At 37.5% G+C, this 17,618-nt stretch overlaps 1 protein-coding gene across 2 annotated transcripts in view; it reads right to left on the reverse strand.

Moving 5' to 3' along the window:
* The window catches only part of LOC131431831 (multidrug resistance-associated protein 1-like), a 42,840-nt gene extending 31,594 nt beyond the window's left edge, over nucleotides 1–11,246 (reverse strand). Inside the window, exon 1 of one of the 2 annotated variants that reach the window (XM_058597733.1) lies at nucleotides 10,982–11,246. In XM_058597733.1, the coding sequence (XP_058453716.1) occupies nucleotides 10,982–11,017 (36 nt within the window). In that variant the 5' untranslated portion in view covers nucleotides 11,018–11,246. Of the gene's footprint in view, nucleotides 1–702; nucleotides 850–10,981 lie in introns of those variants that run through there. The other variant, XM_058597732.1, reaches the window with a different exon arrangement.
* Nucleotides 11,247–17,618: the final 6,372 nt, after the last annotated feature.

The raw sequence follows: 17,618 nt of genomic DNA on the forward strand, positions 1-17,618 counted from the left end.
CCGGAGCGTAGTGGAACGTTTTGAAAGATCTCGGCGAATATTCGAGTAGGTCGCAGTAGTGTTTCTAACGTATAGACCATTTGAAATATACACAGGATTTTGAACAATTTTGTTCGAGGCTGTATATCTGTTATCTATGCTTTTATGATGCGTTGTTGCGTAATCAATAGAAATGCGCTGGTTAAGTTTATCTAGCAAATAATTATAGTGCAAAATATTTCAAAGCCTCAAGAGCTACTTGAGCTAAAGTTGTACCCTAGTGAAAGATTGATAGTATGAGAATCTATCGGTCGTTAGATTACTCAGCACTTCTACAAATTCGAACAAGAAAAGAGCATTATCTATTCATAACCAATTAACCCTGCTCTGAGTCTCGTCCCGTCGAATCCCTCGGATAATGGTAATGGTTATTGCTATCACGGAATCAACAACTGCTATTCCATCCAGACGTGAACCAATTGAACGTGCGACCAAATATCCACCCTAATCGTGAGTGGAATCGGTTCCTCGGTTGATAAGATAACATGCCATTACTAGCCTGACTAAAATACTCGAAACCATACGAACTTGCATGCATTACAATACAATTCACCAAGGTCGTCTACCCTTGACCTAGAAATCACTTTCTTCATTTCACATTTCACACTGCACTGCACCAATTGATCGGTTAATGATGAATACTAAAAAAAAACAATCAAATACCCAAAAAGGACCACCGCAGAAATCTTCAAATGTCATCTCAGTTTTGTTTCCAGTTTGAAGGAATCTCTTGAATCAGCCAAGCAAACACAAATCCCGGAACCGGTAAGGAGCACTAAAACGCGAAACTGAATCGGCTCCGAGCGCAGAGCGCTCCTTTTATAAACCTCCACGTTATCAGACGGTCTTCAAGTCACTTGATTCACTCATCGTATTCGCGTATTTAACCGAGCAATCAGCTGATAGTGAAATTGTTTATCTCAACCAATCGACCGAATGGGCTTATCATATTCGATGCCGTATCGGTACTGTCCTGCCAAATGGCGGGCTTGATTGTCATATAGGGGGAAGTTGATAATATCTTAATTCTTATCAAGAGATTGCACTTTTTCGGGCTTACGAGTGACGATGACGATCGTTGGGATCGTGTCTCGTGGAACGGATTGCGAAATGAACAATCAATCAATGGATTTTGACATCAGACAGTCGGAGTGATTTTAATGGGAAAGATCAAATTTTAAAGAGGCCTAATTTTTTTTCTAAACTTTCGTTACTATGTACTACACCAAAATCAAATAATTATTTTTAAAAAAATCATATTCACAACTAGCCTCGAATTTTAGTCGATGTTATACTCAGATGAAATAAAACCTTACATTGTGAAATTCTAGTCGAAACGATCAGAACAATCGATTCAATTGCTGTTATCTGAACGAAACATTTCATCATGTTACCACTTTATTATATCATCTTCTGTTTGGTGGTAGAAAATCTCCCAATACTAGCAATATTTTTCAATTTAACTTCCCTACTCCAAATCCTCCCGAGAACAAACTAGTACGCCATATCCCTAGCACTGGGCTGCAAACTATTCGAGTTGTTCGAGCAAAAGCTCACCATGACAACGTGAAAAACCGTCGAGTGCTTCGGTGTCACACAGCGAGTGTATTTTAAATTTCCCAAAACGGTTGGGTGGTAAACGAACGGAAACCGGCGTAAATAAACAAACCCTACGTAACGAGCTTTACGAGAGCGAACGATAGAGAGCGAGTGTGTATAAGAGAGAGAGATGAGCTCTTGATGTTTGGGGAGAGTCTCAAGCAAACGGCAAGAGCTCGGTACGGTTCACGTGGACTTGATAAGCCGAGCACGCGTCACGCATCAAAACAATAGCAGATCTCAGAGAGCTGAGAACTTCGGTAGTTTCTCTCTCGTTTTTTTTTCGTTCTTCATTTTCAGATTGCACGAGAAGAGAAAAGTACCGAACTTTCAGAATGCGCTTGAGCGACAAAAAGCGACATTCTGAGAATAATTCGAAAACAATCTGTTTTGAACCATATGTTTACTTCTTTTCAACGACTCACAGTGGTCCAAAACTGGAAAAAGCTGGTCAAAGATCTGTACTGACTTTCGCTGATGTTTAAGAGCTAACGTGTCTACGAAGAAGTTTTACAAGATTATATAAAGCTTCTTTTGAAAGTGGCTCCTTAATTTTTGTTTAGGGGGTAGTACCGATTTCGAATAAAAATAAATAAAAAAAATTTTCTATCTCGTTTTGAAGAAAAAAACATTTGTGGTATTTATGCTGAAAATATTAATAAAGTAAATAAATATTTTTTTGAGATATATTCGCTTTGTTTTAAAAATAGTTTTTTTTTAATTTATCTACGTAGAATCTACTTCTATTACCTAAGTATCTACTACAAAGTTTCAGATAGCATTTCAATGAGTAACTTTTCACAAACTAATCAATTAATTAGGTAATCAATGTTACCTAATAAATCATTACAATATGTCACTTAGTCGCATTGTAGTCAATCAGTATCAGTCACGCTATCGTCCGAGTTTTCTGTGTCGCTATTCTCTTGCTCTATATTTTCTTGTTCTGTTGTAAGTTCTAGCATATCAATTGCTTCCAGTGACAATTCCTTTCCAGCTTTCAAATTAATATAGTGTACCTTATGATCAAAAAAGAACCGGAATTTTCATTTTAAAATTCCCGCGCTTGTCCAATCGGTAAACTTTTATTCTCTCAACGTTGGCAACACTTTTATACACATTCAGTCAAATTTTGACGCATATCGTACGATTAGTTTTTGTTTGGCGTCTATACAAAGAAGTTGAAAAATTTTCGTGCGGCTATTTTTATAATGGATGAAAATTTAGAACAACGGCTCGCCTTCGAAGCGCCATTCGGTCGATTGTTGTGCGGTTTCGACGTCATATTCATAGATCCACGCCTCGTCACCAGTTATGATGCATTCGATGAATGTGGGGTCACTATCTGCGTTGGAAATCATCTCTTTGGCCACGTCAACACGACGCTGTTTTTGAATGAAATTCAGCTTTTTTGACACCAGCCGAGAAGCGACGCGTTTCAAACCCAAAACATCAGTTAAAATGTGTTCGGCTGATCCATAAGAGATGCCCAACAACACAGCGATTTCTCTAATCGGTACAGAACGATTTTTCAACACGATTTGCTTCGCCGATTTAATGTTTTCTTCAGTAACAGATGTTGTTGGGCGGCCAGGGATCTCATCATGATCCAAGCTTGTACGACCACCTTTGAAGCGTTTATACCACTCGTATGCCTGTGTTTTTCTTAGACACGATTCACCAAAGGCCTTTTCTAACATTTTCAACGTTTCGGAACACTTAAATCCATTTGCAACACAAAATTTGATGCACGCACGTTGTACTAAATTTTCATCCATTATAAAAATCGCCACACGAAAATTTTTCAAAAACAAATCGTACGATATGCGTCAAAATTTGACAGAATGTGTATAAAAGTGTTGTCAACGTTGAGAGAATAAAAGTTTACCGATTGGACAAGCGCGGGAATTTTAAAATGAAAATTCCGGTTCTTTTTTATCATAAGGTATAACAAGATAATAATGGATATAGATTTATATGCAAATATATGAAAGATATTTCTATCCGATTTCCGAGAAGGAGAGAAACCAGCGACTACCAGTCTGGAGGCGCGTAAACACGTATAAACAAGCTCATGCTTGCACGCACAACTTAAGCAAATTGTTGCTATTTTTATTTACTTTTTGACAAATAACAATATTAGAAAAAATCTAAGTGGAGCTCGATGCAATTTTTTAGGCCTTTTCAAAGTTGATTTTAATTATTGAAAATCCGCAAAATTAGCAAAAGTTCAACACATATTTAAAAAATGGAAAAATGTTTTCCAAACAAAATATGAAAAAGTATTGTAAAAGTACAAACCTTTACGAAGAGATTTCATTTCTAAACGTGTAAATAAATTGAGTTATCGCGAAGCAACACGTTTTTTAAGAGATGTGCGAAGCAGCTCATACCGGTGAGCAGCTCCGAACCGATCAGCTCACTAAAGAGAATTGATTAAATGTATCAGCTCATCAGCTCATTTAGATTGAACTGAAGGTTTGTTTTGAGCGCCGTTTTTTTTGTGCCGTTTTTCTTACTCCGATTTTCTTTCATATGCATGATCGAAATCATTGATGCACAAAGAACAATGCTATGTGAACTAACTTGTTTGCGAATTATTATTATGTCACATTTGAGAATATCTGCAAAAGTGGCATCCCTAAATGTACCTTAGCCTACTGAGTGAGAGGTAAGATTTCTTATTGACAATGGCTCATTCGATCTGTTAAAGAAGGATGAATACACATTTTGAAGAACTGCACACATTTCTTCTCATTTATAACTCGCTCTTCAAGAGCCGAAAATCCGTTCAGCTCGTAGCTTGTTTTCAGCAGAGATGCCAGGTAATTTTTTTTTAAATCTGTTACCATCCAAAACTCTCACTATTTCTTACCGCTCTGTAATTTCTGGTGCTAAATTGTGATCAATTTAAAAAATCTATAATCGATTTCAGAATCTGTGTGAATCTGTGACTATTTTCTGAAATCTGTGAGAATCTGTGCCATTTTTGAAATCCGTGCAAAAGGTTGAAAATCTGTGAAACACAGATTAATCTGTGAACCTGACATCCCTGCTCACCAGTGCGGTGAACTGGTGAGCTGCTGTTCTTTTAAAAATAGCTGTTAGCTATCAGCTCACTTTAAAAATTCGATTCACTGAAATAGCTCAGGAGCGAATTGCCCATCTCTACGCACACTGCAAAAGTGGGTTACAGAAATAGCAGACGCGCGACGCCCTCCGTTTCTTAACCATTCATGGTTTCAGCATGGGCATAGTGAAAATGAGTCACACGAATAGTACTCAGGATATTCTCATTGGAAAATAAATTGTATTACGAATATATTTTCCTATAAGTATTGTAAAAGTTTGCTGCATTCAGTTGCATATTTCGCTTCAGTACAAGGTTTCCTAGGTAAAAAAGGTAAAATGATGTAGAACTTTTCCAGAAAAGAATAAACCTATGCAATATCTTCTACAAAATTATGGGATTTTATATTTTCTACAATTATTCCAAACGGAAAACTAGTTTTAATGGGGTTGTCATAATTCAATAACTAACTAATTTTGAAAAGGCCTAAAAACAGAAGTTCCATCGAGTTCCATTTAGATTTTTTTATAGTATTGGGCATATCTTTTCCTTTAAGTTTTTTCAAAAACCGGCTGCATAAAATTGCATATTTCGCTTTGGTGTGAGGTTTTATCATAGGTTAAAAAAGGTAAAATGTTGTATAGGAAACCAGGAAACAACAAACCTATGCACTACCTTCAACAAAAATATAGGATTTTTTATTATCTTCAATTATTGCAAACAAAGTAAGCATAAAAAAATAACTCGAAACAAGTTATGAATAAAAAACTGATTTTAAGGGGGTTGCCATAAAAACGCTTTGTATATCCGAAACGGTGCGGCCTAGACTTTTGGTCTATTTGACAAAGTAAATTATTTTCAATAGTTCTAAAACTTTGCAGAAGAAAAAAAATTTCTATCTCTGCAGAAAGAAAAGTTATGGTTATATTTTTTGTCAAAGTAGGCCATGAACAATTAGGGATTGAGCCAAATTACGCGGCATATATTTGTTAATAATTTCTTAAAAGCAACTATATGCATTAAAAGAACGGTTTGGCAACTACTGATTTATGTCCCCGTTTTTATTGATTCGAATCACTGTGCGACTAGGAGAAACACGATGAAATATGTAGCTTGATTCACTTCCAATAATTTTCATTTGGAATTATATTGAAATATCGTTTCGATCAACTAAATGTCTATATTTCGTTTTGCATCGTAGCACATAATTTAAAACATTCTGAATATATTTCATGTTTATATGCGGATTAAGAAATCCCCATTTATATACTTTTGTAAAAATCCGCCGGTAATAGTGTGTCAGTTTTATTCGTATTCACGTCATCCAGTTATGTCTTTGACATTCAGAACAAATTGGCTCAAATGGCACGTTCCCCTTGATATTTGAAAATTTGTGCCTTGCCATCAATTTGTTTTTAGCATCGTTTTTCCCGATATATAAGAGGGAAGGATTGAAAGGAAATGGTAAGAGTTGGACTAGGAGGGTGGGAAAAATTGACGACACAAAAACACATAAAAGCAGAAGTAAATTCTGCACTCCTAAGGGATGCTGAACAATCTGCTGAGGATCACATTTAGTGGAAGCAGAAGTAAATTCTGAACCTCTACGAGGTCCCGAACAGTCTGCTGTTAATAAAACCTTCAACCCACGAGAGGATTTAGAGATCTTAAAAAAGCGACACCATTCTGCACTCCCGGAAGAATGCAGAATGACTCGCAGTATGTACGAGCAGAAACAAATTCGGTACCCCCTAAAGGATGCCAAACAATCTGCTAAACCCTATTTAAGGTGAGTATAGAAAGGATTCATTCACTCCAGGAAGAACGAATCCTTCAGACTATAGCTCCTTACCACATTGAGTGAGAAACGAGAGAATATCCTTTAATTTTAGCTTCGCATACACAGACTCAACCATGTATGGAGAACCAAAAACCCGGATACGTAGTTGCGTCAATGCGGGACAGTTACATATCAGATGATATGAAGTACCATAATCGCATTCACACAAATCACACGAATAATACTCAGCACGTTGAATAGTAGCCATGTGATAATTGAGTTTGCAATGTCCAGTCAGAGCTCTGACCAGAATACTGCAATGATGCTTGGAAAAATGCAGTAGACACTTTGACATTTTCAGATTTAAATCTGGTAGAAATGCTTTTGTCTGAGCGCAAGTTTGCAAGCTGCGCCAGTAGCTGGCATGTTTGGATACAGCCCAAGAACGAATCTTGTGCTTTATCCAACTAGTAGAAAGTGGTAAAGCAGGTTCAGGACCAACGAAATCATTCGTTGCACCAGCTCTAGCCAACTCATCAGCCCATTCATTTCCAGTAATACCAGAATGGCCGGGTACCCATAAGAAGTAAACAGCATTTGAAATGCTGAGGTCTTCAATTTGAGTTCGTCATGCGATCACTAGATTCGACCGTGAGTCATTCGAACTGAGTGCTTTTAAGGCTGCCTGACTGTCGGAACAAAAACAAATTCGTTTACCACAGATCCTCTGCTAAAGTGCCGATTGTACTCCACACAGAATCGCGTAGATTTCTGCTTGGAACACAGTACAGTATCTACCAAGTGGATGAGACTGCTCCAGCCTCATTTCACGACAGTAGACACCAGCACCAGCACGACCATTCAACAGAGAACCGTCCGTATAACAAACTATGTGTTCATCAAGTTGTCGTTCCAGACAACCAGACAACCATTCCTCACGAAGAGGATAGCTCACATTAAATGTTTTGAAAGGAAAACTGCATGTGAGAGTTAGGAGCGAGTAAATACTCATCCCACGTAACCATTTGAGACCACAAGCGAGTGTGGCTGGTAGCATAATCTAATGGGTTACTGTTCCAAAGCCCTGTAACCCTAAGACGGTATGCACAAGATAATGCTTCTTGTTTTAGGAACACATGAAGTGGTTTAATGCACCGTAGCGCCTCTAGAGCAGCAGTAGGAGTTGTCGTGAATGCTCCTGTCATCACCATTAGGACCATCCTTTGGAGATGATTTAGCTTTGACTGTACTGTCGCGACTTCTCCTTTCTGCCACCATACAAGACATCCATATGCTAAAATTGGTCTAACAATAGTTGTGTAGATCCAATGAATATATCTGGGTTTGAGTCCCCATGATTTTCCAAAAGCTCGTCTGCATTGGCCGAAAGCCATGCAAGCTCTTTTAATCCTGAAGTCAATGTGAGCAGACCAATTCAGTTTTGAGTCAAGAATAACCCCGACGTATTTAACTTGATCGACTACAGTAACCTCTGAACCGAAGAACTGCAACGGACGAGCTCCTGTGATTATCCTACGATGAGTGAAAAGCACCATTGATGTTTTGCCCGGATTTACAGATAATCCAACCTGACAACACCATTGTTCAACAGATCGCAGGGCTTGCTGCATTAAATCAAAGAGAGTGTTAATGCTTATACCGGTCATCAATATATTATAATCGTCGGTAAAACCATAGGTCGGAGATCCAAGGTTATTAGGTTTCCTTAACAAATCATCAGCGACTAGGCTCCATAAAAGTGGGGATAGTACACCACCTTGAGGACACCCACAGACACTCAGTTTTCTAATCTCTGCTTGCCGTAGTGATGAACAAAGAAGTCGATTGCTAAGCATTGCGTGTATCCAGTAAGGGAAAAACCCAAGATATTCCGTTCACGACTGCATTGTTTAACCTCCTGCAGCCATTCAGCCATCGGCACGGAAATACACCTTGACTTAGGAGTTCCTATTTTTGTGGCCTTTTACGACATGGAACAGGAAACCAGTGGATGAATTCTTGGTAAAAAATAATTCCGCCGGATGCCACATGGCTTACCTGTTTGGTGGACTTATACCATCGGTGCAGGTGGACCTTAGTGTTATTCTTAGCCAGTTGGGAAACCGCTACCGACACTACACGGCTATCTAGGCTGGTCAGAGAGGGAAGTTGGCATTGATGGTCAACTAAAAATCCACATTTGCTTAGAAAGTGGTTTTTCTGAATATATTTCATGTTTATATGCGGATTAAGAAATCCCCATTTTTATACTTTTGTAAAAATCCGCCGGTAATAGTGTGTCAGTTTTATTCGTATTGACGTCATCCAGTTATGTCTTTGACATTACCCGCCCGCCTTTTTCAGAATGAAATTCCTATTACATTAGAGCAAATTCAGCAGCTGCAAGATTCATATGGGTGGTCTATAATGTAAATGAAACTGAAACAAACGTATCCCCAGCAATCCGTTTTAGTTTTATTTATTCGACCAGTTCGACTGTCAAATTTAAAACTGGTATACATTGCCGTTCTATTTTTTCTATATTTGAAACACAGATAAAACGCTGTTGGGGCTGCCAGTTTATTTTGTTATAATTTCTAGATTTAAATTTTAAAACTGACATAAATTATGCATCTAGAACTAGAACACTCCTGAATATGCCCCTATGATGGGTTTTATGGGATATTTAGAATGAAGTGAGATTTTGTGATAAAACACATGTTTGGTCTTTTTCAGTAAAACACATGTTTGGTCTTTTTCAGTATTTAACAGTCGTAGATTCAAACTAAAGGACATGCGGTTCAATACATAATTTTTTGATTTGATCTAAATCTGTCTTTTGGTTTCCGAATTACAGGATGCTATGAACAAAATAAATGAAAAATGTGCTCTACTCTGTCACGGGGACAGCTCAATTGAATGGTCATACAGTTCCATTATTAGCTGTTAGATTTTATCCGAATTCGGCTTTCGGTTTCCTGATTCGATATTTAAAATGATTGAAAAATTTTACTATTGTTAATTGATGGTCAAGCGAATCGTATTTGACTATGTACTGCCCATGCTTGCATATCAGTCTCATATTGAAAATCGACAAATTGAGGATAAGATGAATACATATTTTGGAAATAACTCGTTCTTCATCTGGGATGAAATGAAATTCAAATGAAAGGTCCTGTGGTCCCATACGTAATACCTGAATTTCATACGGATCCAACTTACGGATCCGAAAATATAGGGTAAAGTGTGTTAAAAATTGTATACCATCACTGAAAAGGGCGAAAACCCGTAAAAAGTTTTCTAAATCGACCTCTAATCTTCTTCAATTAATAGTTTTTATCAGTAGATGGTCAAACAAGCCGATTTCGGTTATTCTTTTTAGGAATCGAAGAAAATTATTTTGAAGAATACGACAGTATTATATATATATATATTAGTATGATTGATATGAGAAAGGCATCATTACACCACTAGGTGTATTAAAACAGGTTTTGGTCATTCGGTTATATATAATCTGTTACGCAACAAGAACTCATATGCGCGTATTTTTGTTAACGAATAAAAAGATACTCGAATACCGGTCCCATCTTAGCATGCCATGCTTCTGTCGCACGTGGCAAAATTTCATGTTTGATTTTCTATTCGTGTGAAACCTTTATTCGCTCGATCGTTAAGTTTGTGATATCATATCAGGCCTTGATGCAATTCAATTGCATGGTGGAGACTCTTTCATGGAAGAAAACTGCTCAAACAGTGACTTTGAAGGTTTCAATGATCGATCGGATCGCAGTTTATGTTACATTATCTTTTTTTTTTTGCATGCGCTTTCAGTGTTAAATATTGGTACAGTGGCCCGAAAGAAAATTAATGCAATCTGTACATTTTATGTTTACTAAAACGTGATTTTTAGTGCGTGGGACAGATAAGCGAGTGCTTTCCATATGGGACAGACCCGATTTGATATATTTTTCAAATTTTACTGAACTAACCATTTAACGGGTGTTTTTAGGAGGTTTACTCTATTGTCAGAAAGTTGTTTTAACAGTGTAAAGTGACATCTCTACTCAGTAGTTTATGGTAAATCATAATAAATAGATAACTCCAGAACAACCAAATCGTTGAAATTTATTTTCAAAAGCAGTGTTCAACTGAAATAATTTTCAAGAATTCCCAATGCATCCTGAAAAATGTACTGTTTGGTGCGGTTTTGTGGGCTGCTGGATTCATCGGTCCTTATTTCTTTAAAAAATGAATCAATGAATTTTTATTGTCAAATCTTCAAGATATGGATGGAGACGAAATGTGGTTCCAACAGGATGGTGCCACTTGTCATACTGCAACCGATTTTTGACTTCGACCTTCAGTCTTCCCTAACTTTTAAACTGTTTCGACTATGGTCAACTTCGAACTTTCATTATTTTCAAAAACTTCCGTGATTTCGTGCTTTTGTCTTCAATTGTCATTCTTTTTTTCACACGACCTGCTTTACTTACCCGGAAGGGACCTCCACAGAACTCCTCGAATGTCATTGGATGATCCCAACAGTTATAGGATATTTTCCAAATGGCACTTTACAAACCGAACAACCACCACATTATCGATTATCGTGACAGATTGACGTATTCACGTCTATTGGATTACCACTCGCACTTTTGATATCAAACAATTGATAAGATTTCTTATGTTGGACAGATCCTTACACTTGTTCTACACTGGTTTCCCGACGGTTAGCCCGATGCGACAGCTTTCAATTGACTGAACTTCTCCAGCACTTGACCCGCGCGTTTATAAAACAGTTGTCGATTCACATGATGATATGGAGATGGGCTGTGACTATCATTTTTTATTTCGATATAGAGATACCTCCCGGCGAACCGAGGGTGTTATTACGTGGTTTTAGACGTATGACATTTCAGGTCGTGTTTGGACTGGTCTGAGCCTGTAAATAATTTAGCTCCCGAATAAATTCATCAGCACATCGAACGGCGGAGTAAATCATTATTACGAGTTAAGATATCGATTGTATTGTTCGCCAAAGTGGTCAACCGAATGTAGATTCAATTAAGCGCTTAGACTGTGTGATTTTGTATGTTAAAGATCAATTGAACATATTTATACTAGATGCATATTCAGGTAGACTCTATCGGTTATATGAATACTCATTTCTTGAATGAAAGAATGTGTCTATTGAGTATATAAAGAAGGGTACATATTTTGGTTAGTTTCACTAGTGTGATGATTAAACACAACGAAAATACCAAACAGATTCCATTTATCGAATGGTTTCATTCATCGTTGTCAAGTGCCAAACAAATCACTAATACGAAGAAGATATTTGGGTATGTTTTTCTTATCATACGAAGGAAACGCAAATGTCGAACTGTTTTGGGATATTTAGTTCAAAAACGTTTATTATCTTTCCTACTGCATCATTGTTTGGTGCTTCAGTGATGGTGCAGAAATTTTGCTTCAGTGATGGTGTATAAATTTTTTCCAAGGCTTCCCAATAGGCCAACAAGATGGAGTTCAATCGGGGATTAGTTTAAGTTTCGCATGCTGATATTTTATGAGTTGAAGAGTTGCCCACTTGTTTTCATTAGGCTTACAGTTTCAATACGAGATTTACGATGTAACACTTAAAACTGCTGTAGGTCTTTACTAAAATTAAAAATGTTACTTGGGATAACCTTACAGAAAAATAAAATAATGTACACCCGGCAAACGACCATAATTAGGTCAAATTAAACGATATAAAAAAATAATATATGTTTGTCTTCATTGTGTTTATTAAAAACATTCAGTAGGTAATGCAAGGGCCATAACCGCGGGATTGACGTAGGACTGCTGTCAACAAGGGTCAGATCACTTTAAAAATGCACATTCATTAGTGACGACACTTATTCTGATTGAAAATCGATTTTATAAAACCAAAATAATGTATATGAGCAAAACCAATTAACTCTTTGCTTGATTCTATGTAGAGACACTGAAAATGATTTGGAACTAAATGATTTGACCGTAATTGCGGATCATAACAATATCATTTATGGCCCTTAGAACTGTCGATTTGTATATTGGGCACTCCACGCAAAATCAGCCACCCATTTTTTTTCATCTAACTTTTTTTTGGGTAAAGAATTCGAAAATATTCGACACGCATTTTACTTTATTTCAATATGGTACGTGGAATTTTCGAGATATGTTTTTTTTTTTAAATTACGCGTTTTCAAAAAAGAGCCTTTTCTCAACAGCCTATATTGAAAAATCTAATAAATATTCAAAAATTCGTCCAAGACTTGAAATGTGCGTCTTTTCCTTAGCTTTCAAATGAGCGATTCCATAAAACAACCTTTAATGTTAAAATAATGAAAAAAGTTAAACATTAAAAAAACAAATAAAAAATTTAAAACTTGGGCCTAATTTTTTTCTTATTTTGTTGAAAAAAGAAGCCTAAGGGATTTATCTCAATCTTGGCAAAGTTTCAGAGTGGAAAGATCAATACTTTCTTTTTTTGTTGAAAAAAAAAGCCAGTGTGGAAAGATCAATACTTTCGGAGCAGTGAATTTTTCATTTACGACCCGCACGCGCGGAACGTACCGCAGCTTAACTTTTTGACACTTGTCGCGCCACTGATCGATTCCTAACTTTGTCAATTTATTGTTAGCAACGTTTCAGGGAGAAAACGAGTAAAATTGGGACAAAGGATTTACGTGAGTAATAAAATAATGGTGACATGAAGTTTTTGCACAGTTGCAATTTTTCTATGATTCTGGTTTTTCTGGTTTACAAAAAGTCAAAAATTCAAACGTGGGAAGAGAAAACTTTCAATTTCAATTCCTTGTCTCCGTGCGGCTCAACATAGTGAAACGATTGTGTTCCAGAAATTATTTTACATTTTTCGAAACGATTTTTAAGAAATTTCTCTGCTTTTACATAATCTTCCGAACATTTGTATATGACTGAAATATTGGGTAGAGAAGATGCTTTATTAGCCCACTCGTACAATTCATTCGCAGTAGAAATTTGACAATCATTGATCATTTGTAAACTTGCGCGACGTGCCATTCTTATGATAGTTCCTCCAGCACCAGTCGCATGGCCCTTTCCATGAGCTGTCGCGTGAAAATTCCTCTGTGCAAAATGATGAGAATCATGATCGTGATGAAAAATATTCGCAATTTTTTACATTTTTGAATTGCTGAGGAGCGCCGTCAGAAAAATAGATGCACTTGCGTATATGTGGATAGTATTGTGAAAAATATTGATTAAGAGCTTCGAGAAAAACATACACAGCTATTGCGTCTTGCAATCAGAAATAATTACTAATGTTTTATTATCTATTTTGCTGTACATTTTATAATATAAAATAATGGTGCGAAAAGTGCACAACATATTAAATAATTCTAGATTTGCACTAAACCTAATGATGATTTTACCTTTGATTTCCAAAGCAAGTAACCTTAATAGTTTTAGGATAACATTTAGAGCCTGTAACAGTGTTACAATAATCTTAGGATCTTTTATTAATCTAATAAGTAATACAAACAAGTTGTAGTTTCGTTGTATGAGCTATAAATAGGCAGGAGGTTTGCCTTCTTGTATACAAAGAGCAAGATTTAAATTTTTCGAGTTCCTTTATTGGATCGCGGCGTTCCTAGTGGCCATAATTATAATCATTGCATTAACGGATCGAAACGCAGATCACACCGCTCCGATATGAAATTAGGCAGTATAGCCAATGTGCAAAAATGAGGATATGCACGTACGCGTACACAGGGAACAGGGGGAACTTAAGAACTAAGAGGGAACGGTCCCTTCCTATTGTACTGTTATCATTCTTTTCTCGATACGACCGGCACAGTGAACAGACGTAGTTACCAAGTTTAGAAAAGTTTATCAAAACTAAGTGCGAATGGCCGATCGAAGCAATAAAGTGAGTTCGATGCGAAAAAGCTAGAATAAAGTTAACCAGAATTATAGATTACCGATTCTTATAAACTTACAGTACTCGAGATAGTATCTAGCGGTTGAGCACGTGATTTAGGCCCAAGGTGCCCAGTAGTCAGGCAGGACCAAGTGAGTTGCGAGTTAGAAACTTGTGTTAATTAATCTAACATCCAACATCCTTAGTTTAGGAAAAATCCATTTGGTATCCGCCAGTATAAATGAGTAATAGTTTTCAACTCGAGGTCAATGCTTGAAGGACTGAAATTCCTACAAGTTTCGCTTGAAGGACTGAAATTCCTACAAGTGAAGGTGTTTCGTCCAGGTAGGTGTAGGGGACTACGCACGCCGTGTGGTCTCTGGATGATCCGAAGACTCGACCGTTTGTAGCTTAGCTCGTGGATTTTGCCCTTCACATCTACGGGTCGTCGGAGGTTGCCGCTGCTTCCGGAGTGTCGATCGGTCATCAATTGCCGGACACACTCAACTGTAGACCTCGAAGTAGCACTCGCGAGTGGAATCAGCAGGCCCGCCATCAAAAAGAAAAACGTACGTACGAACGGTGGGAAAGGATAACCATCCAAGCCAGGACACGAACCACTGACCGCCTCTCCTCAAGCTCCCAGATTGTACGCCACGTCGATCACCGAGATGAATTAAAAAACAGGCCAGATCATTTTAATAGCATTAAGCAATCTGTGCAGAAAAGCCAGAATTATACAACAGTGTTAACGTGAAGATATAAAAGTAATCTATACCCATGTACACATAAAGAATCGTCACTGAGTATTGTCAGACAAATGCTAATTGTGGCCAGTATTCACCCGATAAGAATCGGTATAGTAGAACTCGTGATAAACCAAAACCAAAAATTGATGCAATATACCGACCTTCGTCTTTTTCGTGACTGTCGATAGAGAAGAGAAAAGATAAATAATAGTTTTATTTTTACAACATACGTTAATCACCAGTGGTTCCCCATTGATTATCCCATCTAGTAAGAATTGGAGCCTGTGTTGTGGTTCGATTCGTCGGAATCGGTTGAACTTTGAAGGACTCGTCTTGAGAGTCTCGCCGGGTAATAAACAATCGTGCCCCTTTACATGCAGGCGAACCTTCTTGTCTGCTTGGCGCTTACGTGGAGGGGTTAGCCCAACCGGATCAATGATCGACGAAACAACTTGTTACAAGCCATTAAAACGGCTGATTTTGTATAATGTTCTCGATTATTGTCCACTTTTCGTTCTGTTTTCCTCCAATTCAAACGACCAGAAGCTGAATGATGCAATCACTTTTGTTTGAAGCTCACAGAAGAACTAGTTCTTGTTTTTCTGCGTTTAGGTTTGAGGAACGGAACCTCATATTCGTCATTGACTGAAGCACAAGTTGAATACTGCCGGGTGTAGATTTCATTATCTTGACGTAGTAGGAGACCTACGCACTCGATTTGTCTTGGATTATCACAGACTGAAGCCTGCAAACATGCAGCGAGGTCTATTTAAAGATTCGGCTGTTTTTGATGTTTCGTGTTCGGATTTAATTTCTAACTCAACCTCAGTAGGCCTCGCCAAAACTGGACGCGATGAAAATTCGTCTGTGTTTTTCTGCGAAATTTAACAACGACAGAAAAAAATCAAGAACCGATGAACAGCCTGTGTTTGGATATCGGCACAGTATCGGCTTGGACGTGTTGCTTCAGCAGCAAGCAGAGCAGAGGTGTCTGGTGTTGATTTTTCCGGATTCGATTGGATAGTTACCTCTTCGGAACATTGCTGTTATCGTTCCTGATCATTTGGATGAGGGTTTACAAAGCTAACTCACCGTGACTGGAAGACGAATCAATTTTAATTTAGTGTATCTTTAATTAAGTATTCTTTTCGTCATTTGGGGGTTTGGTACCTCGTGGGTAGCCAGTTTGTGCAAAGTGCACATGACTTATTTCTAGTTTTTACGTTTCGTCTTCGACTCATCAGTGCATCAGCAGATTATGTTGAACCCCCGGATCAACATAATCCGCTGAGCAGACGTAAAGTTAATGCATTTTGCAACCAAACCCCCAAATGACCAATCTGCTTCAATGATTTTTTTAGTATCTCTCGTCAGAAAACTCTCGAATGTTGGCAAACTTCATAGAGCAATGGAAACCTAGGACGTTGGCTATACTCTATTATACCAAAAGTATCGACGAAACCTTGGTTTGAGGGGATGCAAGTGGGTCGCGATTTCATTCGTGTGAGGTCCCGACTTATGTCTAATCACTCCGAGTTGGGTACCCGGGTAGAAGTGATTTGCAAACCAATAACAAATTCTGCTATTAAAACCAAACATCTCAATGGTAGAAATTAACATTATTTAGTTTGAAATAAGAGTTAAAATATCAAAAATCATAACAAAACTTGCATGAGAAAATAGCAACAAAATTTGAAATTCTGTCATTGTAATATGAAACCAAGAACAAAATATTTATAGAAGACGAATTTCTCAATTATTTTATATTCTAGCATTCAGAATAGAGTAATATCATTAGTATTTCCGATATCTGATTCTGATGCAGTTTAATCAATAGTATTTCATTTGAAGATAGAACTACGGGATCAATTTACTTAATGAAATTAGAATAGCTCATCAATAACGAAATAAGATATTATAACTAATTTTGATGTTGAACAGATATTGTATAATATTTTGATTCCTTGGATGCAATATCACGAAAATATCAAGTATCGCTGTGATAACACAGAAACATCAAACCAAAATATGATGGTAAAAGTTGTTATTATTTTGATCTTTGTTTGCTATTTACACCTACCCGGGTACGCATCTCTGGCGAATTGGCCTCGCTGAGAATGGTATCTTCGCTTGTGGTAATGGTTACCACGACATCGAGCATATTGTGTGGTCATGTGCCCTGAATCGTTTCGCAAGATCACAGTTCAGAGACTTCCTTTGGGCCCGAGGTAGGCCACCCAATGTACCGGTGCGAGATGTACTAGCAAGCCGCGATTGCACTTATATGTACTCGATTTACATCTTTCTGAAAACTATTGGTTTATCAATCTAGTTACTGCTGCTCTTTATTTACATCCTTTACAGTTCACCTTTCCCCAAAATGCCATCTTGTGACATACTAATTGGTTTTTGGTAACCACACATCGGAAATTTTGAGCCAAAATGAAACGAAGATTA

This window comes from Malaya genurostris, chromosome 2 (assembly GCF_030247185.1).
Source record: "Malaya genurostris strain Urasoe2022 chromosome 2, Malgen_1.1, whole genome shotgun sequence".
Lineage (NCBI taxonomy): Eukaryota > Metazoa > Arthropoda > Insecta > Diptera > Culicidae > Malaya > Malaya genurostris.